This window comes from Pristiophorus japonicus, chromosome 10, assembly GCF_044704955.1.
Source record: "Pristiophorus japonicus isolate sPriJap1 chromosome 10, sPriJap1.hap1, whole genome shotgun sequence".
NCBI lineage: Eukaryota > Metazoa > Chordata > Chondrichthyes > Pristiophoridae > Pristiophorus > Pristiophorus japonicus.
In genome coordinates this window covers 221,188,247-221,213,980 of record NC_091986.1, presented here as the reverse complement: position 1 = coordinate 221,213,980, position 25,734 = coordinate 221,188,247, and the positions used below count along the sequence as shown (strand labels likewise).

At 50.2% G+C, this 25,734-nt stretch overlaps 2 protein-coding genes across 2 annotated transcripts in view; one reads left to right on the top strand and one right to left on the bottom strand.

The window, feature by feature from the left end:
• The window catches only part of nup98 (nucleoporin 98 and 96 precursor), a 131,632-nt gene that overhangs the window by 28,151 nt on the left and 77,747 nt on the right, over positions 1-25,734 (top strand). The window contains 6 exon segments of the mRNA XM_070892613.1: positions 2,297-2,339; positions 2,342-2,403; positions 4,617-4,800; positions 8,075-8,140; positions 18,878-19,047; positions 24,784-24,921. Of these exon segments, the coding sequence (XP_070748714.1) occupies positions 2,297-2,339; positions 2,342-2,403; positions 4,617-4,800; positions 8,075-8,140; positions 18,878-19,047; positions 24,784-24,921 (663 nt within the window).
• Positions 1-25,734, bottom strand: part of LOC139275321 (interferon-inducible GTPase 5-like) — a 314,503-nt gene that overhangs the window by 276,056 nt on the left and 12,713 nt on the right. The gene's annotated exons all lie outside the window — the stretch shown is intronic.

The window sequence follows — 25,734 nt, the reverse complement described above, 5'->3', positions numbered from 1 at the left end:
CCACTACCGATGTCAGGCTGACCGGTCTATAATTCCTTGTTTTCTCTCCCTCCTTTTTTAAAAAGTGGGGTTACATTGGCTACCCTCCACTCAATAGGAACTGATCCAGAGTCAATGGAATGTTGGAAAATGACTGTCAATGCATCCGCTATTTCCAAGGCCACCTGAGATGCAGTCCATCAGGCCCTGGGGATTTATCGGCCTTCAATCCCATTAATTTCCCCAACACAATTTCCCGACTAATAAGGATTTCCCTCAGTTCCTCCTCCTTACTAGACCCTCTGACCCCTCTTATATCCGGAAGGTTGTTAGTGTCCTCCTTAGTGAATACCGAACCAAAGTACTTGTTCAATTGGTCTGCCATTTCTTTGTTCCCCATTATGACATCCCCTGATTCTGACTGCAGGGGACCTACGTTTGTCTTTACTAACCTTTTTCTCTTTACATATCTATAGAAACTTTTGCAATCCGCCTTAATGTTCCCTGCAAGCTTCTTCTCGTAATCCATTTTCCCTGCCCTAATCAAACCCTTTGTCCTCCTGCTGAGTTCTAAATTTCTCCCAGTCTCCGGGTTCACTGCTATTTCTGGCCAATTTGTATGCCACTTCCTTGGCTTTAATATCATCCCTGATTTCCCTTGATAGCCACGGTTGATCCACCTTCCCTTTTTTATTTTTACGACAGACAGGAATGTACAATTGTTGTAATTCATCCATGCGGTCTCTAAATGTCTGCCATTGCCCATCCACAGTCAACCCCTTCAGTATCATTCGCCAATCTATCCTAGCCAATTCACGCCTCATACCTTCAAAGTTACCCTTCTTTAAGTTCTGGACCATGGTCTCTGAATTAACTGTATCATTCTCCATCCTAATGCAGAATTCCACCATATTATGGTCACTCTTCCCCAAGGGGCCTCGCACAATGAGATTGCTAATTAATCCTCTCTCATTACACAACACCCAGTCTAAGATGGCCTCCCCTCTAGTTGGTTCCTCTACATATTGGTCTAGAAAACCATCCCTTATGCACTCCAGGAAATCCTCCTCCACCGTATTGCTTCCAGTTTGGTTAGCCCAATCTATGTGCATATTAAAGTCACCCATTATAACTGCTGCACCTTTATTGCATGCACCCCTAATTTCCTGTTTGATGCCCTCCCCAACATTACTATTACCGGGTCCTGATGACTGCGCTCGGGCTCCTGAATGCCTCCGCCACGATCCGGCTGCAGAACCTGGGCCTTGCTCCCTCTCCGCGCTGACCCAAACTCGGAGGCAGCGGGGTGAAGAGGAGCAGCCAGCCCCAGGACACCGCACGGGACGCCACACCCACTGGAAATGATGACGGACCAGGTGTGTTTCCGGACTAAAGAGTTCCGGACTGTATATTAAGACACAAATCGATAGATGTTTGGATATTAAGGGAATCAAGGGATATGGAGATCGGGCGGGAAAGTGGAGTTGAGGTCGCAGATCAGCCATGATCTCATTGAATGGCGGAGCAGGCTCGAGGGGCCAAATGGCTTACTCCTGCTCCTAATTCTTATGTTGGGGGGGTGGATTACAGTTGTCCTCTGTGCCCTTGTGGACTTGAGGGTGGGGGGGAAGAGACAGAGGAGAATAGGTCCGGTTTGCTACTCCCGGATCACGATGCTGTGCCAGGAAGCTTGCGTGGGGACATTGGATTCCGGCCAGAATCTGTCGACCGAGGTCAAGTACCCACTGACCAAGGTTCCCACTAGGCCGCACAGTGGTCTGGAGATCCTGCGCTGGCCACTCACCTGCTTTTACACGGGGAAAAACACGCATGCGCAAACATTTAAAGGGGCCATGCAGCCCGTTAAAGGGGCCGCGCGGTCCGGGAAATTCCCTGGTCCGGCACTGGACAGGTCCCAAGGGTGCAACCTGCACTCAACAACTGAGCATCCACAGCCCAGAGAATTTCAAAGTTTGACGACCCTCTGAGTGAAAACATATCTCATCTCAGTCCTAATCTGAGACTGTGACCCCTGGTTCTAGACTCCCCAGCCCGGGGAAACATCCTCTCTGTCAAGCCCTGTAAGAATTGTGTTTCAATGAGATCAGCTTTCATTCTTCCAAACTCTCGAGAATATCGGCCTAGTCTGACACTCTCTGTTTAATCTCACCGATAGCTGCTTATGAGAGGTACCCAGAGACAAATTCAGGCCCTTTTGGGAGAGGAGTGTGATTTATTTTGAACAGGGTAGAGTTGCACGCTACAACATCTGCCAGTGAGGAGCTGCACTAACCCCACTCTCTCTGTTTGCCTGCAGCCCCCAACAGGCACAGACACCATGGTGAAGTCTGGAGTCAGCACCACATCGGCACCAAGCACCAGTGTATCACAGCCATGAAGGAGTACGAGACCAAGTCACTGGAGGTGGGTGTCAGCGTGAAAGGGGGGGGGGTTTCTGGTCGCTGACGAGGCTGGCATTTATTGCCCATCCCTAGTTACCCAACCGTGTCCAACCGATTGGCTCGCTAGATCACTTCAGAGAAGCAGTTCAGAGTCAACCACGTTGGTGTAGGACTGGAGTCAGATAGGCCCAGACTGGGGGAGGACGGCAGGTTTTTTCAGTAAGGGACATGAGTGAACCTGTTGGGTTGTTACGACCATCCAACAGCTTCGTGGATCCAGCATTTTATTTCTAGATTTAAAACAAAACCGAGTTCAGACTTTTAAAGCTCCCATGGTAGCATTTCAACTCGTGCTCTTTGGTTTACCAGTCGTCTAACACCACCACTGCACTGCCGAACTCTCCATGCTGAGCGAGACCTCAGCAACTCTCGGCCAAGGGTGGGGCAATAAATCGGGCACGGCTGATCTTCGCCCTCTTCCCCTGTACATGTGGGAATGCGCTCTGCTCTCTTGCATTGCCCGTAGGTGGGGCATTGTGCCACCGTGAACCCACCTGTGAAGACTGACCACCTAATACCGGAGGGCACAAATCCGGCCCCTGCCACAAGCGTTGACTCTCTCTGTCTCTCTTCCCCCCTCCTCCTCCTCCTCCTCCTCCTCCTCCCCTCCTCCTCCTCCTCCTCCTCCCCTCCTCTCCTCCTCCTCCTCCTCCTCCTCCTCCTCCTCCTCCTCCTCCTCTCCTCCTCCTCCTCTCCTCCTCCTCCTCCTCCTCCTCCTCCTCCTCCTCCTCCTCCTCCTCCTCCTCCTCCTCCTCCTCCTCCTCCTCCTCCTCCTCCTCCTCTCCTCCTCCTCCTCCTCCTCCTCCTCCTCCTCCTCCTCCTCCTCCTCCTCCTCCTCCTCCTCCTCCTCCTCCTCCTCCTCCTCCTCCTCCTCCTCCTCCCCTCCTCCTCCTCCTCCTCCTCCCTCCTCCTCCTCCTCCTCCTCCTCCTCCTCCTCCTCCTCCTCCTCCTCCTCCTCTCCTCCTCCTCCTCCTCCTCCTCCTCCTCCTCCTCCTCCTCCTCCTCCTCCTCCTCCTCCTCCTCCTCCTCCTCCTCCTCCTCCTCCTCCTCCTCCTCCTCCTCCTCCTCCTCCTCCTCCTCCTCCTCCTCCTCCTCCTCCTCCTCCTCCTCCTCCTCCTCCTCCTCCTCCTCCTCCTCCTCCTCCTCCTCCTCCTCCTCCTCCTCCTCCTCCTCCTCCTCCTCCTCCTCCTCCTCCTCCTCCTCCTCTCCTCCTCCTCCTCCTCCTCCTCCTCCTCCTCCTCCTCCTCCTCCTCCTCCTCCTCCTCCTCCTCCTCCTCCTCCTCCTCCTCCTCCTCCTCCTCCTCCTCCTCCTCCTCCTCCTCCTCCTCCTCCTCCTCCTCCTCCTCCTCCCTCCTCCTCCTCCTCCTCCTCCTCCTCCTCCTCCTCCTCCTCCTCCTCCTCCTCCTCCTCCTCCTCCTCCTCCTCCTCCTCCTCCTCCTCCTCCTCCTCCTCCTCCTCCTCCTCCTCCTCCTCCTCCTCCTCCTCCTCCTCCTCCCTCCTCCCTCCTCTCCTCCTCCTCCTCCTCCTCCTCCTCCTCCTCCTCCTCCTCCTCCTCCCTCCTCCTCCTCCTCCTCCTCCTCCTCCTCCTCCTCCTCCTCCTCCTCCTCCTCCTCCTCCTCCTCCTCCCTCCTCCTCCTCCTCCCTCCTCCTCTCCTCCTCCTCCTCCTCCTCCTCCTCCTCCTCCTCCTCCTCCTCCTCCTCCTCCTCCTCCTCCTCCTCCTCCTCCTCCTCCTCCTCCTCCTCCTCCTCCTCCTCCTCCTCCTCCTCCTCCTCCTCCTCCTCCTCCTCCTCCAATCCCCCACCTCCAATCCCCACTCCTCCTCCTCCAATCCCCCCACCTCCAATCCCCCACTCCTCCTCCTCCAATCCTCCTCCTCCAATCCCCCACTCCTCCTCCTCCTCCTCCTCCTCCAATCCCCCACTCCTCCTCCTCCTCCTCCTCCTCCAATCCCCCACTCCTCCTCCTCCTCCTCCTCCTCCAATCCCCCACTCCTCCTCCTCCTCCTCCTCCTCCAATCCCCCACTCCTCCTCCTCCTCCTCCTCCCAATCCCCCACTCCTCCTCCTCCTCCTCCTCCTCCAATCCCCCACTCCTCCTCCTCCTCCTCCTCCAATCCCCCACTCCTCCTCCCCCCCCCCCCCCCCTCTTCCTCCACCCCCATCTTGCTTTCCCCAGGAGCTGCGATTGGAGGATTACACGGCCGGGCGCAAGGGACCGCAGGCCCCGCTGGGGGGCGGCAGCAGCCTGTTTGGCACTGCCACCGCCACGTCAACTGCCGGCACCGGGCTGTTTGGAGCCACTCCGGCTAACCCCACCGGAGGATTCAACTTCGGCCAGACCAAAGCCGGCTTCGGAACAAGTGAGTTCACCGCCGGTTTCGGCCGGGCCTCGGGGTTTGGTTTTGGGGAGACGTGTGGGGGAGTTGTAAAATCAGTCGTGAGAGGGAACGTAACATAAGAAATAGGAGCAGGAGTCGGCCATTTCCCTCGAGCCTGCTCCGCCATTCACTAAGATCATGGCTGATCTTTGACCTCAACTCCACTTTCCCGCCCGATCCCCATATCCCTCGATTCCCTTAATATCTGCTGACAAGCCCGACATTTATTGCCCATCCTGAATTTCCCCGAGGGCATTGAGTCAGCCACATGGGTGCGGGTTTGGAGTCACGTGTAGGCCCAGAGCGGGTAAGGGCTGCAGGTTTCTTTCCCCAGAGGACACTAGTGAGCCACTTGGGTTTTTACGGCAATCTGACAACTTTGGTCACTTTTACTGAAACCAGATTTTTTTATTTCCAGTTTTTCTTTTTTTTGAAAAAAAGAACTGAATACAAATTTTGAAACTGGCTGACGTTGGATTTGAACTCTCGTTCTCTGGATAACTAATGCAGACCTCTGGTTTATTAGTACAGTGACACCATTACACTGCTGGAGCTCGAAATCCATGCCCAATGAGGGGGAATAAGAGCAGAAGAATTAGGAGGGGGGGGGCGGGCGGCGGAGGAGTAGGTCATTCGGCCCCTCGAGCCTGCTCCGCCATTCAATAAGATCATGGCTGACCTTTGACCTCAACTGCACTTTCCCGCCCGATCCCCATATCCCTCGATTCCCCAAGAGTCCAAAAATCTATCGATCCCAGCCTTGAATATACTCAACGACTGAGCCTCCACAGCCCTCCGGGGCAGAGAATTCCAAAGATTCACCATCCTGAGTGAAGAAACATAGAAACATAGAAAATAGGTGCAGGAGTAGGCCATTTGGCCCTTCTAGCCTGCACCGCCATTCAATGAGTTCATGGCTGAACATGCAACTTCAGGACCCCATTCCTGCTTTCTCACCATACCCCTTGATCCCCTTAGTAGTAAGGACTACATCTAACCCTTTTTTGAATATATTTAGTGAATTGGCCTCAACAACTTTCTGTGGTAGAGAATTCCACAGGTTCACCACTCTCTGGGTGAAGAAGTTCCTCCTCCTCTCGGTCCTAAATGGCTTACCCCTTATCCTTAGACTGTGACCCCTGGTTCTAGACTTCCCCAACATTGGGAACATTCTTCCTGCATCTAACCTGTCTAAACCCATCAGAATTTTAAACGTTTCTATGAGGTCCCCTCTCATTCTTCTGAACTCCAGTGAATACAAGCCCAGTTGATCCAGTCTTTCTTGATGGGTCAGTCCCGCCATCCCGGGAATCAGTCTGGTGAACCTTCGCTGCACTCCCTCAATAGCAAGAATGTCCTTCCTCAAGTTAGGAGACCAAAACTGTACACCATACTCCAGTGTGGCCTCACCAATGCCCTGTACAACTGTAGTAACACCTCCCTGCCCCTGTACTCAAATCCCCTCGCTGTGAAGGCCAACATGCCATTTGCTTTCTTAACCGCCTGCTGTACCTGCATGCCAACCTTCAATGACTGATGTACCATGACACCCAGGTCTCGTTGCACCTCCCCTTTTCCTAATCTGTCACCATTCAGATAATAGTCTGTCTCTCTGTTTTTACCACCAAAGTGGATAACCTCACATTTATCCACATTATACTTCATCTGCCATGCATTTGCCCACTCACCTAACCTATCCAAGTCGCTCTGCAGCCTCATAGCATCCTCCTCGCAGCTCACACTGCCACCTAACTTAGTGTCATCCGCAAATTTGGAGATACTACATTTAATCCCCTCGTCTAAATCATTAATGTACAGTGTAAACAGCTGGGGCCCCAGCACAGAACCTTGCGGTACCCCACTAGTCACCGCCTGCCATTCTGAAAAGTACCCATTTACTCCTACTCTTTGCTTCCTGTCTGACAACTCATTGAATGGCGGTGCAGGCTAGAAGGGCTGAATGGCCTGCTCCTGCACCTATTTTCTATGTTTCTATGTTTCTATGTAACCAGTTCTCAATCCATGTCAGCACACTACCCCCAATCCCATGTGCTTTAACTTTGCACATTAATCTTTTGTGTGGGACCTTTTCGAAAGCCTTCTGAAAGTCCAAATATACCACATCAACTGGTTCTCCCTTGTCCACTCTACTGGAAACATCCTCAAAAAATTCTAGAAGATTTGTCAAGCATGATTTCCCTTTCACAAATCCATGCTGACTTGGACCTATCATGTCACCTCTTTACAAATGCGCTGCTATGACATCCTTAATAATTGATTCCATCATCTTACCCACTACCGATGTCAGGCTTACCGGTAATTCCCTGCTTTCTCTCTCCCTCCTTTTTTAAAAAGTGGGGTTACATTGGCTACCCTCCACTCCATAGGAACTGATCCAGAGTCAATGGAATGTTGGAAAATGACTCTCAATGCATCCGCTATTTCCAAGACCACCTCCTTAAGTACTCTGCGATGCAGTCCATCAGGCCCTAAGGATTTATCGGCCTTCAATCCCATTAATTTCCCCAACACAATTTCCCGACTAATAAGGATTTCCCTCAGTTCCTCCTCCTTACTAGACCCTCTGACCCCTTTTATATCCGGAAGGTTGTTTGTGTCCTCCTTAGCGAATACCGAACCAAAGTACTTGTTCAATTGGTCCGCCATTTCTTTGTTCCCCGTTATGACTTCCCCTGATTCTGACTGCAGGGGACCTACATTTTTCTTTACTAACCTTTTTCTCTTTACATATCTATAGAAACTTTTGCAATCCGTCTTAATGTTCCCTGCAAGCTTCTTCTCGTACTCCATTTTCCCTGCACTAATCAAACCCTTTGTCCTCTGCTGAGTTCTAAATTTCTCCCAGTCTCCGGGTTCGCTGCTATTTCTGGCCAATTTGTATGCCACTTCCTCCTCATCTCAGTGTAAATGGCCGACCCCTTATCCTGAGACTGTGACCCCTATTTATGGGGTGGGGGGGGGGGGGGGGGAAGGGGAGGTGTGGCGTCTTTGTCTTCTATGTCTGTATGAAATGCTGTTGATTCTCTGTGTTGCTGTACTGAAGGGGGAGTTTTTCAGGCTCTGCCGAGCATGCTACCTTGGAGCTGCACCAACTAATGGCCACCTGTGCCCACGGGGCCCAGAGACAGATTTGTCACCTTTATTGACGCTTTAGATGTGTTGTGGTTTTTTTCAAAAAACAAAAAGCGATTTTAAAAAAAAATCAAAAATTGAACGCGTGACTTCCTCTCCTTAGACACTGGCCTCCTTTCACAAGTGGGTGTGCTGGGAACAGTCTGTGGGTCCAGTCTTCAGAAAACAGGTAGGGACTCTGATTGTAAGGTTCAAAAGCTTTGCTGCAGCGGAGACCGCGGGAAGCAGCTTGGTCACACCAGCGCGGTGTCCTTTTCACAGGAGCCGCATCTACTGCCGCCCAATCTGGCTGGCCACGCTTGCCGACCAATGGGGGAAGCAGAAGCAGGTCTGGCTCCTGTTGCCCTATCTACCCCATCCCTCCTCTCCTGAAAGCTAATGCACGGGTCCCACCAGCAGCCCTGCGATTGTCACAGCTCCCCCCCCCCCACAAAGCCACTGGCCATTCTTGTAGAGCCTCCGCGCGAGGCAACAGCAGGCTGTTCAACTGTGACTGCATCGCAGCCGAGACTCCCGTCTCTCAAGAAATAGGAGCAGGAGAAGGCCCTCGAGCCTGCTCCGCCATTTAATACGATCATGGCTGATCCGATCTTGGGCTCAGCTCCACCTGCCCACTCCCCAAGAACATAAGAAATAGGAGCAGGAGTAGGCCATTTGGCCTCTCGACCCTGCTCCGCCATTTAATCCGATCATGGCTGATCCGATCAGAGACTCGGGTCCACTTCCCCGCCCCCTCCCCATAACCCCTTAATCAGTTATCAGTTAAGAAACTGTTTATCTCTCTCTCAAATTTATTCAATGTCCCAGCTTCCACAGCTCTCTGAGGCAGCAAATTCCACAGATTTACAACCCTCAGAAATTCCTCCTCATCTCAGTTTTAAATGGGCGGGCCCTTATTCTAAGATCATGCCCCCTAGTTCTAGTCTCCCCCATCAGTGGAAACATCCTCTCTGCATCCACCTTGTCAAGCCCCCTCATAATCTTATACGTTTCGATAAGATCACCTCTCATTCTTCTGAATTCCAATGAGTAGAGGCCCAACCTACTCAATCTTTCCTCATAAGTCAACCCCCTCACCTCCAGAAACAACCTCGTGAACCTTATCTGAACTGCCTCCAAAGCAAGTATATCCTTTCATAAATATGGAAACCAAAACTGTACGCAGTACTCCAGGTGTGGCCTCACCAATACCCTGCATCATCATCATCATCATAGGCAGTCTCTCTGAATCGAGGAAGACTTGCTTCCACTCCTGATGAGTTTTTTTTGTGGCTGAACAGTCCAATATGAGAGCCACAGACTCTGTCACAGGTGGGAAAGGGTGGGTGGGACTGGTTTGCCGCACGCACTTCCCACTGCCTGCGCTTGATTTCTGCATGCTCTCGGCGATGAGACTCGAGGTGCTTAGCGCCCTCCCGGATGCACTTCCTCCACTTAGGGCGGTCTTTGGCCAGGGAATCCCAGGTGTCAGTGGGGATGTTGCACTTTACCAGGGAGTCTTTGAAGATGTGCTAGTAATGTTTCCTCTGCCCACCTTTAGCTTGTTTGCCGTGAAGGAGCTCAGAGTAGAGCGCTTGCTTTGGGAGTCTCGCGTCTGGCATGCGAACAATGTGGCCCGCCCAGCGGAGTTGATCGAGTGTGGTCAGTGCTTCAATGCGGGGGATGTTGGCCTGAGTGAGGACACTGATGTTGGTGCGTCTGTCCTCCCAGGGGATTTGTAGGATCTTGCGTAGACATTGTTGGTGATATTTCTCCAGCGATTTGGTGTCTAATGTAAATGGTCCATGTCTCTGAGCCATACAGGAGGGCGGGTATTACTACAGCCCTGTCGACCATGAGCTTGGTGGCAGTTTTGAGGGCCTGGTTTTCAAACACTCTTTTCCTCAGGTGACCGAAGGCTGCACTGGCGCACTGGGGGCGGTGTTTGATCTCGTCACCGATGCCTGCTCTTGTTGATAGGCTCCCGAAACTGTAACAAGACTTCCCTGCTTTTATACTCCATCCTCTTTGCAACAAAGGCTAAGATTCCATTGGCCTTCCTGATCACTTGCTGTACCTGCATACTAACCTTTTTTGCTTCATTCACAAGTAGCCCCAGGTTCCACTGTACTGCAGCACTCTGCAATTTTTCTCCATTTAAATAATAACTTGCTCTTTGATTTTTTTTTTCTGCCAACGTACATGACCTCACACTTTCCAACATTACACTCCCTTATCGTTCAAAAATCTATCTATCTCCGCCTTAAATATATGCAATGTATCCCAGCCTCCACAGCTCTCTGGGGCAGAGAATTCCACAGATGTACAACCGTCCAAAGAGATTTCTCCTCTCAGTTCTAAATGGGCGACCCCTCATTCTGAGACTATGCCGATAGTTCTAGTCCTTGCCCTACATCCACAGCTGTGCACCTCCCAGGAGCACGCAGCCACTGGGTCAAACAATTTAACCCTCTTTGCAAACACAGCAATCTTGTTTCCGCAAGCTCTGCACAATTTCAAGCAGCATCCCTTTCACAAGCCACTGTGCGTCGGGGCCTTAGTGTGAGTAAGTGGTCTGTGGGATGAGGACGGAGCGATCCCTCTGCTGGGGGGAGTGACTGTACCAGTGTATGTTCCGGTGGGGTGGGGGGGGGGGGGGGGGGGAGAAACACCTGCACAATTTCCAAGCGCTCCGCGGTTTCGGGACCGTCGGAACGATGGAAACGGTGCAGAATCTTTTACACCCAACAGCTCTGCACTGCGGCACCCTGCTCCTCTCCTGCACCGTGGATTTACACACAGCAGAGGCGTCCAAGAGGGGGGGGGGGAGAAAGAGATCCGGAGCCAGGCCTCGCGATAAGCCAAGTGATTTTGTGGCAAGGGATAGGGATAGTACAGGCCCATCTCTAGCTGCCCTCAAGGTGCTGATGGTGGGCAACGTTCCCGTTACGGTGCGTGACCGCACCGCGGTCTGGCGGTCCCGAGCAGGCCGCGAGCCGGCTGGTCAGTGCGACAAACCGCGCATGACTGGGATGTGCATCCAAAAAAACTGTGACTGGGGTCACACATAGATCCAGAGCGGGTAAGGACAGCAGGGATAGTGTTAAACCCAAGGAAGAGGCATATACATTGGCCAGAAAAAGCAACAAACCTCAGGATTGGGAGAGAAAGTTAGAATTCAGCAGAGGAGGACTAAGGGTTTAATTAGGAGAGGGAAAATAGAGTATGAAAGTAAACTTGCCGGGAACATAAAAACTGACTGCAAAAGCTTCGATAGAGATGTGAAGAGAAAAAGATTAGTGAAGACAAACGTAGGTCCCTTGCAGTCAGAATCAGGTGAATTTATAATGGGAAACAAAGAAATGGCAGACCAGTTGAACAAATATTTTGGTTCTCTCTTCACTAAGGAAGACACAAATAACCTTCTGGAAATACTAAGGGACCGAGGGTCTAGTGAGAAGGAGGAACTGAAGGATATCCTTATTAGTCAGGAAAGTGTGATCGGGAAATCAATGGGAATGAAGGCTGATAAATCCCCAGTGCCTGATAGTCTGCATTCCAGAGTACTTAAGGAAGTGGCCCTAGAAATAGTGGATGCATTGGTGGTCATTTTCCAACAGTCTATCGACTCTGGATCAGTTCCTATGGATTGGAGGGTAGCTAATGTAACACCACTTTTTAAAAAAGGAGGGAGAGAGAAAACGGGGAATTATAGACCGGTTAGCCTGACATCAGTAGTGGGGAAAATGCTGGAATCAATTATTAAAGATGACGGGATCGGTCCAAGTCAGCATAGATTTATGAAAGGGAAATCATGCTTGACAAATCTTCTGGAATTTTTTGAGGATGTAACCAGTAAAGTGGACAAGGGAGAACCAGTGGATGTGGTGTATTTGGACTTTCCCACATTACAATAGTGACCACACTTCAAAAGTACTTCATTGGATGCAAAATGTGTTGAGACGTCCAGCGGTCGTGAAAGGCACTGGGGAAATCCAAGTTTTTTTTTTTCTTTCACTTTTAGTGAGACAAGTTCTTTATTTCCAGATTTTTAAAAATCGAATTAAAATTCTAAAACCACCATTGTGGAATTTGAACTTGAGTTCTCTGGATTATTAGCCCAGTAAAATGACCACTTCCCTTTTCAAAATCCCCCCCCCCCCCCTGCCCAGAGCCGCACAGGCAGAATGGCTGTGTCCTGCGCTGTCTCTCTATGTTGGTATTGGGTGAGTAGGTCAGTAGAAAGCATGCAATCGATTGGGCGGTGATGCTTCGAGCGTCCTGTCGTTGTGGGTTTCCGCGGCGTTTCCACAGCTCCACGCTCGGGTAGGGTCGTGACTCTCTCCTGGTGCTGCACCTCCCGGGAGCCCAGAGCTGGGGAGTGTTGCGTTCAACCCTCTGTGTGGGGGGGCGGGGCGGGGTGCAAGAGAAAGGTTTAGAGTGACTGAGACTGTCTGCTGTCGATCGCAAACTTCACAGCAGGTTTAAGCTGCCCCTCGACCAGCGTTATAACAGTACTGCTTTCTGATAAATTCAGAGCAGGGGGATCGATTCAGGGGCATGACAATCACCCTGCTGGACAGGAACTACTGGCTGCTTCCAGCTCAGTGCTGCCCGCTGAGATTTATTTGGTATTTTTACCTATTTTATTTGGTACTTTTGCCGATGCCCAGACTTTGTAACTGCTCCAAGTGTGCCTCCTCCCTCCTCCCCCATGGCCTGCCTTGGGGAAGGGGTTCTGCTGCATACACCATCTGCCCCTTAAACTAGGCACAGATGCTAAGGGCATCCTTGAATCCAGTGAGTGTTTGCTCAGTCACTAGACTGTTGCCAGGTGATCTGGAGCTTGAATGCATGTCTAACATTGTACCTGTTACAGGTAGTTACTCTGAACTCCCTTTAAACATGGCACAAATTGAGAACGAATAAGCTGTGCAGACACTACACATCAGTGAGAGTGGTGATTTCAAAATAACATCTTAAAACTATGTACAGCAGCACAAATGTCGCTATTTCAGTCCAGTTTCGAATCCATAAATCCCTCCGCAAATTTCTATACATTTACCATCGAAACACATCGTAAACATTTAACTCCATTTTATCTTTCACCTGAGTTGAAATAAGCTGATGGGTGTCAGCTGTGGCACAGGGGGCAGCACCCTCGCCTCTGAGTCAGAAGGTCGTAGATTCGAGTCCCACTCCAGAGACTTGAGCACAAAATCCAGGCTGACACTCCCAGTGCAGTACTGAGGGAGCGCCGCACTGTCGGAGGGGTAGTACTGAGGGAGCGCCGCGCTGTCGGAGGGGCAGTACTGAGGGAGCGCCGCGCTGTCGGAGGGGCAGTACTGAGGGAGCGCCGCGCTGTCGGAGGGACAGTACTGAGGGAGCGCCGCGCTGTCGGAGGGACAGTACTGAGGGTGCGCCGCACTGTCGGAGGGGCAGTACTGAGGGAGCACCGTGGTACTGAGGGAGCGCCGCACTGTTGGAGGGGCAGTACCAAGGGAGCGCCGCACTGTCGGAGGGGCAGTACTGAGGGAGCGCCGCGCTGTCGGAGGGACAGTACTGAGGGAGCGCCGCGCTGTCGGAGGGACAGTACTGAGGGAGCGCCGCACTGTCGGAGGGGCAGTACTGAGGGAGCGCCGCACTGTTGGAGGGGCAGTACCGAGGGAGCGCCGCGCTGTCGGAGGGGCACTACTGAGGGAGTGGCAGTATTGGGGGAGTTGCCATCTTCTGGCTGAGACGTTAAACCGAGGGCCCCATCGATTCTCTCGGGTGGACGTAAAAGATCTCATGGCACTATTTTGAAGAACAGGGGTGTTCTCCGCAGTGTCCTGGGCCAATATTCATCCCTCAATCATCACTAAGACAAAATATCTGGTCATTATCACATTGCCTTTTGAGAGCTTGCTGTGCGTAAATTAGCTGCTGCGTTTCCTACATTACAACAATGACTACACTTCAAAAGTACTTCATTGGCTATGAAGCATTTTGAGGCGTCTGGTATATGAATGCATGTCTTCCTTTAAGCTCCGTTATAAGTGCGATGTACTTTGTGAAAACTTCCAGCTTCTGACTTGTAATACCATGCAAATCATTGGCGGCATCTTCTCATTTACTTATTGACATTTATTACATTGACACTTATTCTACAGGCCATTTCCTATAGTGGTAAAAATGTGGAAGTGCAAATTGGCAGAGAAATTCAAGAGATGCATTGAAATAGAGTAGCAATAATGGGGAACTTCAACTATCCTAATATATCCTAATAGTGCAAAGGGCAGAGAGGGGGGAGAATTTCTGCCATGTGTTCAGGAGAACTTGAGCAGTATGTTTCCAGCCGACGAGGGAGGAGGCATTGCTGGATCTGGTTCTGGGGAATGAGGTCGGTCAAGTGGAGCAAGTGTCAGTAGGGGAGCATTTAGGGAACAGCGATCATAATATCATAAGGTTTAGATTAGCTATGGAAAAGGACAGGGAGCAATCTCGAGTAAAAATGTTTAATTGGGGGAAGACCAATTTCAGAGGGATGAGAACGGATCTGGCCGGGGAAACTGGAATCAAAGATTGGCGGGAAACCTGTAATGGAACAATGGGCTGCCTTTAAAGAGGGAATAGTTTGGGTACAGTCGAGGTACATTCCCACTGGGGGGAAAGGCAGGGCAACTAAAGTCAGGGCTCCCTGGGCGATGAAAGAGATCGAGAATACAATGAAGCAGAAACAGAGTGCATATGACGGATGTCACATTGAGAATTTGCAGATGACACAAAACTTGGAAGTGTAGTGAACAGTGAGGAGGGTAGTGAGAGACTTCAGGAGGACACAGACAGGCTGGTGGGATGGGCGGGTACGGGGCAGATGGAATTTAACCCAGAAAAGTGCGAAGTGATACATTTTGGTAGAATGAGGAGAGGAAATATAAACTAAAGGGTACAATCCTAAAGGGGGTGCATGAACAGAGAGACCTGGGGGTATATGGGCACAAATTGTTGAAGGTGGCAGGGCAGGTTGAGAAAGCGGTTAAAAAAGCTTACCGGATTCTGGCTTCATAAATAGAGGCACAGAGTATATAAGCAAGGAAGTTATGATGAACCTGTATAAAACACTGGTTCAGCCCCAACTGGAGTATTGTGTCCAATTCTGGGCCCCGCACTTTAGGAAGGATGTGAAGGCCTGAGAGAGGGAGCAGAAAAGATTTACAAGAATGATTCCAGGGATGAGGGACTTCAGTGACGTGGATAGACTGGAGAAGCTGGGGTTGTTCTCCTTGGAGCAGAGAAGGTTGAGAGGAGATTTGATCGAGGTGTTCAAAATCATGAGGGGTCTGGACAGAGTAGAAACATAGAAACATAGAAACATAGAAAATAGGTGCAGGAGCAGGCCATTCAGCCCTTCTAGCCTGCACCGCCATTCAATGAGTTCATGGCTGAACATGAAACTTCAGTACCCCCTTCCTGCTTTCTCGCCATACCCCTTGATCCCCCGAGTAGTAAGGACCTCATCTAACTCCCTTTTGAATATATTTAGTGAATTGGCCTCAACTACTTTCTGTGGTAGAGAATTCCACAGGTTCACCACTCTCTGGGTGAAGAAGTTTCTCCTCATCTCGGTCCTAAATGGCTTACCCCTTATCCTCAGACTGTGACCCCTGGTTCTGGACTTCCCCAACATTGGGAACATTCTTTCTGCATCTAACCTGTCTAAACCCGTCAGAATTTTAAACGTTTCTATGAGGTCCCCTCTCATTCTTCTGAACTCCAGTGAATACAAGCCCAATTGATCCAATCTTTCTTGATAGGTCAGTCCCGCCATCCCGGGAATCAGTCTGGTGAACCTTCGCTGCACTCCCTCAATAGCAAGAATGTCCTTCCTCAAGTTAGGAGACCAAAACTGTACACAATACTCCAGGTGTGGCCTCACCAAGGCCCTGTACAACTGTAGCAACACCTCCCTGCCCCTGTATTCAAATCCCCTCGCTATGAAGGCCAACATGCCATTTGCTTTCTTAACCGCCTGCTGTACCTGCATGCCAACCTTCAATGACTGATGTACCATGACACCCAGGTCTCGTTGCACCTTCCCTTTTCCTAATCTGTCACCATTCAGATAATAGTCTGTCTCTCTGTTTTTACCACCAAAGTGGATAACCTCACATTTATCCACATTATACTTCATCTGCCATGCATTTGCCCACTCACCTAACCTATCCAAGTCACTCTGCAGCCTAATAGCATCCTCCTCGCAGCTCACACTGCCACCCAACTTAGTATCATCCGCAAATTTGGAGATACTGCATTTAATCCCCTCGTCTAAATCATTAATGTACAATGTAAACAGCTGGGGCCCCAGCACAGAACCTTGCGGCACTCCACTAGTCACTGCCTGCCATTCTGAAAAGTACCCGTTTACTCCTACTCTTTGCTTCCTGTCTGACAACCAGTTCTCAATCCACGTCAGCACACTACCCCCAATCCCATGTGCTTTAACTTTGCACATTAATCTCTTGTGTGGGACCTTGTCGAAAGCCTTCTGAAAGTCCAAATATACCACATCAACTGGTTCTCCTTTGTCCACTTTACTGGAAACATCCTCAAAAAATTCCAGAAGATTTGTCAAGCATGATTTCCCTTTCACAAATCCATGCTGACTTGGACCTATCATGTCACCATTTTCCAGATGCACTGCTATGACATCCTTAATAATTGATTCCATCATTTTACCCACTACTGAGGTCAGGCTGACCGGTCTATAATTCCCTGTTTTCTCTCTCCCTCCTTTTTTAAAAAGTGGGGTTACATTGGCTACCCTCCACTCCATAGGAACTGATCCAGAGTCAATGGAATGTTGGAAAATGACTGTCAATGCATCCGCTATTTCCAAGGCCACCTCCTTAAGTACTCTAGGATGCAGGCCATCAGGCCCTGGGGATTTATCTGCCTTCAATCCCATCAATTTCCCCAACACAATTTCCCGACTAATAAAGATTTCCCTCAGTTCCTCTTCCTTACTAGACCCTCTGACCACTTTTATATCCGGAAGGTTGTTTGTATCCTCCTTAGTGAATACCGAACCAAAGTACTTGTTCAATTGATCCGCCATTTCTTTGTTCCCCGTTATGACTTCCCCTGATTCTGACTGCAGGGGACCTACGTTTGTCTTCACCAACCTTTTTCTCTTTACATACCTATAGAAACTTTTGCAATCCGCCTTAATGTTCCCTGCAAGCTTCTTCTCGTACTCCATTTTCCCTGTCCTAATCAAACCCTTTGTCCTCCTCTGCTGAGTTCTAAATTTCTCCCAGTCCCCAGGTTCGCTGCTATTTCTGGCCAATTTGTATGCCACTTCCTTGGCTTTAATACTATCCCTGATTTCCCTAGATAGCCACGGTTGAGCCACCTTCCCCTTTTTATTTTTACGCCAGACAGGAATGTACAATTGTTGTACTTCATCCATGCGGTCTCTAAATGTCTGCCATTGCCCATCCACAGTCAACCCCCTAAGTATCATTCGCCAATCTATCCTAGCCAATTCTCGCCTCATACCTTCAAAGTTACCCTTCTTTAAGTTCTGGACCATGGTCTCTGAAATTACTGTTTCATTCTCCATCCTAATGCAGAATTCCACCATATTATGGTCACTCTTCCCCAAGGGGCCTCGCACAATGAGATTGCTAATTAATCCTCTCTCATTACACAACACCCAGTCTAAGATGGCCTCCCCCCTAGTTGGTTCCTCAACATATTGGTCTAGAAAACCATCCCTTATGCACTCCAGGAAATCCTCCTCCACCGTATTGCTTCCAGTTTGGCTAGCCCAATCTATGTGCATATTAAAGTCACCCATTATAACTGCTACACCTTTATTGCATGCACCCCTAATTTCCTGTTTGATGCCCTCCCCAACATCCCTATTACTGTTTGGAGGTCTGTACACAACTCCTACTAACGTTTTTTGCCCTTTGGTGTTCTGCAGCTCTACCCATATAGATTCCACATCATCCAAGCTAATGTCTTTCCTAACTATTGCATTAATCTCCTCTTTAACCAGCAATGCTACCCCACCTCCTTTTCCTTTTATTCTATCCTTCCTGAATGTTGAATACCCCTGAATGTTGAGTTCCCAGCCCTGATCATCCTGGAGCCACGTCTCCGTAATCCCAATCACATCATATTTGTTAACATCTATTTGCACAATTAATTCATCCACCTTATTGCGGATACTCCTTGCATTAAGACACAAAGCCTTCAGTAGAGAGAGAGAGACTGTTCCCATTGGTGGAAGGGTCGAGAACCAGAGGAGACAGATTTAAGGTGATTGTCAGAAGAACCAAAGGTGACATGAGGACAAACGTTTTTACGCAGCGAGTGGTTAGGATCTGGAATGCGCTGCCTGAGAGGGTGGGGGAGGCAGACTCAATCGTGGCTTTCAAACGGGAGTTGGATAAGTATCTAAAGGGAAAAAATTTGCAGGGCTCCGGGGAAAAGGCGGGGGAGGGGGACTGGCTGAGGTGCTCCTGCAGAGAGCCGGCACGGGCTCGATGGGCCGAATGGCCTGTGCTGTAACCATTCTATGTGAGGTGGGGGGTGGGGAATACATGTAGCTAACCCTGTATATATTTGTGGGAGGGTTGTATGTTGGGTGTTTATTTTTTTTTTAAATAGAGTGCAACAGCTCCAATCAGGGTGCAAGTGGAGAGATGAGTCTGTGTGAGAGTGGAAACGTGTGTGAAAGTGCCTGTGGTTGGGGATGTGGGCATTGGACGACAGAGTGGGTGGGGGGCGAGGGTGTGTACGTGCCTGTGGTTGGGGATGTGGGCGAGGGTGAAGTCCCGTGGGGTGGGGGAGGGATGGTGAAATTCTGCGTTTTCTCGCCCCTGCCCTCCTGCTCCAGCCGCCCCTCCCCGCTGACGGCGGGCTGTCTATGTTTCAGGTACGGGTGCATTCGGCACAGCCACGGGCGGCCTGTTCGGGCAGGCGCAGCCGCAGCCCACCACCGGCCTCTTCGGCAACAAGCCCTTCGGTCTGGCCACCACCACGCCAAGCACCGGCTTTGGTTTCGGCAACGCCAACACTCTGGGTCAGCCCAACACCAGCAGCATGGTAAGAGCACCAGGCGATCGCGCGGGAGGCCTCGCTGTGTACGCCGCGTCAGTCGGTCGGTCGGTCGGTCGGTCGGTCGGTCGGTCGGCACTGGTTAATTCCCCAGTGGGCTACAAGGGTTAAAGTACAAGGACCGGCCGCGCACACTCGGCTTGTGCTGCCTCGAGTTTAGAAGATTAAGGAATGCTCAGAGAGCATGAAAAATCCTTGGCAAGTATTATCAAGGAAAACCCAAAGATGTTCTATAATTATATTAAGAGGATAACTAAACAAAGGGTACGGCCTATTCGAAACCAGGAGGGTAATCAGTGTATGGAGGCAGAAGGTTCACTAGGTTGATTCCGGGGATGAGGGAGTTGACTTATGAGGAAAGGTTGAGTAGGTTGGGCCTTATTGGAGTTCAGAAGAATGGGAGGTGATATCGAAATGTATAAGATTATGAGGGAGCTTGTTAAGGTGGATGCAGAGAGGATGTTTCCATTGATGGGGGCAACTAAAACTAGAGGACATAGTCTTAGAATAAGGGGCCACCCATTTAGAACTGAGATGAGGAGAAATTTCTTCTCTCCGAGGGTTGTAAATCTGTGGAATTCGCTGCCTCAAAGCTGTGGAAGCTGGGACATTAACTAAATTTAAGACAGAAATAGACAGTTTCTTAAACGATAGGGGGTTATGAGGAGCGGGCAGAAGTGGAGCTGGGTCCATGATCAGATCAGCCATAATCTTATTGAATGGCAGAGCAGGATCGAGGGGCCATATGGCCTACTCCTGCTCCTATTTCTTATGTGGGTATGCTTCTTAATGAATACTTTGCGTCTGTTTTCACAAAGGAAAGGGGCAATGCAGACACTGCTATCGAGGAGGAGTGTGAAATTCTGGATGAAATAGACATAGTGAGAGAAGAAGTATTAAGGGGTTTAGCAGGTTTGAAAGTGGATAAGTCCCCAGGCCCGGATGAAATGCATCCCAGGCTGTTGCACGAAGCAAAAGAGGAAATAGCAGAGGCCTGGACTTTCATTTTCCAGTCCCCTTTGGATTTAGGCATAGTGCTGGAGGACTGCTAATGCGGTACCCTTGTTTAAGAAGGGAGAAAGGGATAGGCCGAGTAATTACAGGCCAGTCATCCAGTGGTGGGAAAATTATTGGAAAAAATCCTGAAGGACAGGATAAATCTACATTTAGAAAGGCAACGATTAATCAGGGACAGTCAGCACGGATTTATTAAGGGAAGATCGTGTTTGACTAACATAGCAACATAGAAATTTACTGCGCAGAAGGAGGCCATTTCGGCCCATTGTGTCCGCGACGGCCGACAAAGAGCCGCATGGCCCTCGGTCAGCAGCCCTGAAGGTTACATATAAACCTACGAACAATGGCGGAAAGGCAAAGAGCACCCGGCCCAACCAATCCATCTCTCACAACTGCAACACCACTTACACTGAAACATTCTACACACGACCCCAACCGGAGCCATGTGATCTCCTGGGAGAGGCAAAAACCAGATTAAAAATCCAGGCCAATTTAGGGAGAATAAATCTGGGCAAATTCCTCTCCAACCCATCCAGGCGATCAAAACTAGTCCAGGAGATCACACCCTGGCCGTATTCTATTCCCTGCAGTACTTACCATTATATCTGCGCCGGCCAACAAAAGGTCATCCAGTCTAATCCCAATTACCAGCTCTAGGTCCGTAACCCTGCAGGTTACTGCACTTTAAGTGCCCATCCAACCATCTCTTAAAAGTGGTGAGGGTTTCTGCATCCACCACTCTTCCAGGCAGCGAGTTCCAGATCCCCACAACCCTCTGCGTAAAGAAGCCCCTCCCTTAAATCCCCTCTAAACCTTCCACCAACCACCTTAAAACTTAAATCGTAATAGACCCCTCCACCAATGGAAATAGGCCCTTACTATCCACTATATCCAGGCCCCTCAATATTTTGTACACCTCAATGAGGTCTCCTGATTGAATTTTTCGAGGAGGTAACCAGGAGGGTTGATGAGGGTAGTGCGTACACTGTAGTGTATATGGACTTTAGCAAAGCTTTAGATAAGGTCCCACATGGCAGACTGGTCCCGAAGATAAAAGCCCCTGGGATTCAGGGCAAAGTGGCAAGTTGGATCCAAAATTGGCTGAGGTAGGAAGCAAAGGGTAAAGTTGATGGATGTTTTTGTGACTGAACTTAACATAAGAAATAGGAGCAGGAGTCGGCCATTCGGCCCCTTGAGCCTGCTCCGCCATTCAATAAGATCATGGCTGATCTGATCATGGACTCAGTTCCACTTTCCGGCCCGCTCCCCATAACCATTTGCTCCCTTTTCACTCAAAAATCTGTCTCTCTCCGCCTTAAATATATTCAATGACCCAGCCTCCACAGCTCTCTGGGGCAGAAAATTCCACAGATTTACAACCTTCTAAGAAGAAATTTCTCCTCATCTCAGTTTTAAATGGGCGGCCCCTTATTCTGAGAATATTTCCCCTCGTTTTAGTTTCCCCTATCAGTGGAAGTATCCTCTCTGCATCCACCTTGTCGAGCCCCCTCATTATCTTATATGTTTCGATAAGATCACCTCTCATTCTTCTGAACTCCAATGAGTATAAGCCCAACCTACTCAATCTGGATGGATGTTTCTGATTGGGTTCCGCAGGGCTCAGTACAGGGTCCCTTGCTGAGGTATACATCAATGATTTAGATTTGAATATAGGGAGTATGATTAAGAAGTTTGCAGATGACACTAAAATTGGCCGTGTGGTTGATAATGAAGAGGAAAGTCATGGGCTGCAGGAGGATATCAATCTACTGGTCAAGTGGGCAGAGCAGTGGCAAATGGAATTTAATTCAGAGAAGTGTGAGGTAATGCACTTTGGGAGGGCGAATAAGGAAAGGGTATCCACATTAAATGGTAGGCCACTTAATAGTGTAGATGAACAAAGGGACCTTGGAATGCTTGTCCACAGATCCCGGGGGATAAGGTGGTTAAGAAGGCATATAGAATGCTTGCCTTTATTGGCCGAGGCATAGAATATAAGAGCAGAGAGGTTATGCTTAAATTGTATAATACGCTGGCTAGGCCACAGCTGGAGTACTGCGTGTAGTTCTGGTCGCCGTATTATAGGAAGGATGTGATTGCACTAGAGAGGGTGCAGAGGAGATTTACTAGGATGCTGCCTGGAATGGAGAATCTTAGTTATGAGGACAGATTGGATAGGCTGGGTTTGTTCTCATTGGAACAGAGGAGGCTGAGGGGAGACCTTATTGAGGTGTATAAAATTGAGGGGCCTGAACATAGTGAATAACAAGGGCCTATTTCCATTGGTGGAGGGATCAATTACAAGGGGGGCGTAGTCTTAAAGTGGTTGGTGAAAGGTTTAGAGGTGATTTGAGGGGAGGGGCTTCTTCACACAGAGCATTGTGGGTGCCTGGAAGGATTGCAGAGGCAGAAACCCTCACCACATTTAAAAGGTGCTTGGATGAGCACTTGAAGTGCTGTAACCTACAGGGTTACGGACCTAGAGCTGGTAAGTGGGATTAGACTGGATAACCTTTTGTTGGCAGGCACAGATATGATGGTGGGTACTGCAGGGAATCTAATACGGCCAGGGTGATCTCCTGGACTAGTTTTGATCGCCTGGATTGGTTGGGGAGGAATTTTCCCAGATTTTTTCCCCCACTTGGCCTGGGTTTTTATCTGGTTTTTGCGCCTCCCAGGAGATCACATGGCTCCGGTTGGGGTGGAGTGTAGAATATTTCAATGTAAGGGGTATCGCAGTTGTGTGAGGCGGACTGGTTGGGCTGGGTGTTCTTTTCCTTTCCACCATTGTTCATGGGTTTATATGTAACCTTCAGGGCTGCTGACCGAGGGCCGGCACTGACCCGATGGGCCGAAGTGACCTCCTTCTGCGCTGTAAATTTCTATGTTTCTGTGTTCTGATCGAGGTGTTTACGATGATTAAAGGATTCGATCGGGTCGATAGAGAAACTATTCCCTCTGGTGGGGGGAGTCCAGAACAAGTGGGTGTCACCTTAAAATTAGAGCCCGGCCGTTCAGGAGTGATGTCATGAGGCCCTTCACACAAAGGGTGCTGGAACCATAAAATAAGAATTAGGAGCAGGAGTCGGCCATTCGGCCCCTTGAGTCTGCTCCGCCATTTAATAAGATCACGGCTGATCTGATCTTGGCCTCAGCTGCATTTCCCTGCCCGCCCTTGACTCCCTTATCGTTCAAAAATCTCTCTATCTCCACCTTGATTGACAAAATCTCAACCTCTGTCCCCCAAAAGGTTGGAGGTCAATTGAAAGCTTCAAGACTGAGATTGAAAGATTTTTGTTGGGCAAGGGTATTAAGTGATGCGGAGGCTCGGTGGGTAGATGGAGTTAAGATGCCGATTGATCGTGATCCCATTGAATGGCGGAGCAGGCTCGAGGGGCTGCACGGCCTCCTCCTGTTCTACCGTCGGAGGTAGCATCCTTCAGATGTGAATCGTGGTCCCTTCTGCCTGTTGCAATTTTCGAGCAAGGTCCCGTGGCAGTGTTGGAAAACCAGTGACTGCTGGCATTGCAGCCAACACATCTCCGCAGTCCAGCATCACCCAAAAATAAAATCCCATTAACTGCTCAACACCATCCCTTTGGTGTTTGTGGAATCTTGCTGAGCGCAGATTAGCTGCCCGCGTTTGCCTGCAAGACAGCAGTAACACCTCCCAAATAATCTCCTGACCGTATGGGACGTCTTGAAGGTGTAAAAGACGCAGTGAAAACATGCTTTCTTGCTTCCTCAAGAAAAACATGAGTTTGGTGCAGTAACTGCTCTATCGGGAGTGAGACGCAATGGGGTTTGAATGGCAGTGCAAGCTGGAACCTATCCTCTGGCTGGCCAACAGGAATGTGGGCGGATGTAACGGGTGCCTGTTAAACCCCCCCCCCGCACCCTGGGTGGGCTGTAGCTCAGTTGGTAACACTCCTCTGAGTCACAAGGTTGTGGGTTCAAGTCCTACTCCAGAGACTTGAGCACAAAATCTAAGCTGAGACCCCCAGTGCAGTGCTGAGGGAGCGCCGCACTGTCGGAGGGCCAGTGCTGAGGGAGCGCCGCACTGTCAGAGGGTCAGTGCTGAGGGAGCGCCGCACTGTCGGAGGGGCAGTGCTGAGGGAGCGCCGCACTGTCGGAGGGGCGGTGCTGAGGGAGCGCCGCACTGTGTCGGAGGGCCAGTGCTGAGGGAGCGCCGCACTGTCGGAGGGGCAGTGCTGAGGGAGCGCCGCACTGTCGGAGGGGCGGTGCTGAGGGAGCGCCGCACTGTCGGAGGGGCAGTACTGAGGGAGCGCCGCACTGTCGGAGGGGCAGTACTGAGGGAGCGCCGCATTATCTGATGTGCCGTGTTTCAGATGAGATGTTAAACCGAGGGCCCATCTGCACGCTCGGGTGGATGTCAAAGATCCCACAGCCACGATTCGAAGAAGAGCAGAGGAGTTCTCCCTGGCGTCCTGGGCCAATACTTATCCCTTGACCCACAACACTAAAAACTGTTTATTTAAAAACTATTATCACATTACTGTTTGTGGGAGCTTGCTGTGCGCAGGTTGGCTGCCACGTTTCCCACATTACAACAGTGACTACACTCCAAATCGTACTTCATTGGCTGTAAAGCGCTTTGGGACGTCCTGAGGTGGTGAAAGGTGCTATAGAAATGCAAATTGTTTGTGTTTGTCTCTGAGCTCTAACCTGGTGCTCTACTCCCCACAGAGTTTATTCGGCAACGCCCCTGTGTCACAGTCTGGGGGGATTTTTGGAACCAACACCAACACCAGCACCGGAGCTGTGTTTGGCGCGGGGGGCGGCCTCTTCGGCAACACGAACGCTGCTTTCACCAACGTCAACAATGTAAGTGGGAGAGCGCCGGGCACATTGCAGGTCTGTGCCGCGCTGTCCTAGGATCGAGCTCGGCCTGTGGCCTCCCTGGAACAGGAAGTGAAGACGGCCGACCACCCCACAATAATCACTCCAAATCACAAATCATTAAAAGCAGCGATGCAGATTAACAAGGCCAACAAATAATGCCAGCCAAGCCCTGGGGTTCATTTTTGAGACGAGTAGTATTGAAAAGCAGAGAAGTTGTGTTAAACTTGTCTCGAACCTTGGTTGGACCACTGTGCACAGTTCTGGTCTCCATATACTTGCGATAGAAAATAGGTGCAGGAGTAGGCCATTCAGCCCTTCGAGCCTGCACCGCCATTCAATGAGTTCATGGCTGATCATTCACCTCTACCCCTTTCCTGCACGTATTTTCTATGTTTCTATCGCAAGTATATGGAGACCAGAACTGTGCATAGTGGTCCAACCAAGGTTCGAGACAAGTTTAACACAACTTCTCTGCTTTTCTCTCCATACCCCTTGATCCCTTTAGTCGTAAGGGCCATATCTAACTCCCTATTGAATATATCCAATGAACTGGCATCAACAACTCTCTGGTAGAGAATTCCACAGGTTAACAACTCTGAGTGAAGAAGTTTCTCCTCATCTCGGTCCTAAATGCTTTGCCCCTTATCCTTAGACTGTGTCCCCTGGTTCTGGACTTCCCCAACGTCGGGAACATTCTTCCTGCATCTAACCTGTCCAGTCCCGTCAGAATTTTATATGTTTCTATGAGATCCCCTCTCATCCTTCTAAACTCCAGTGAATACAGGCCCAGTTGAT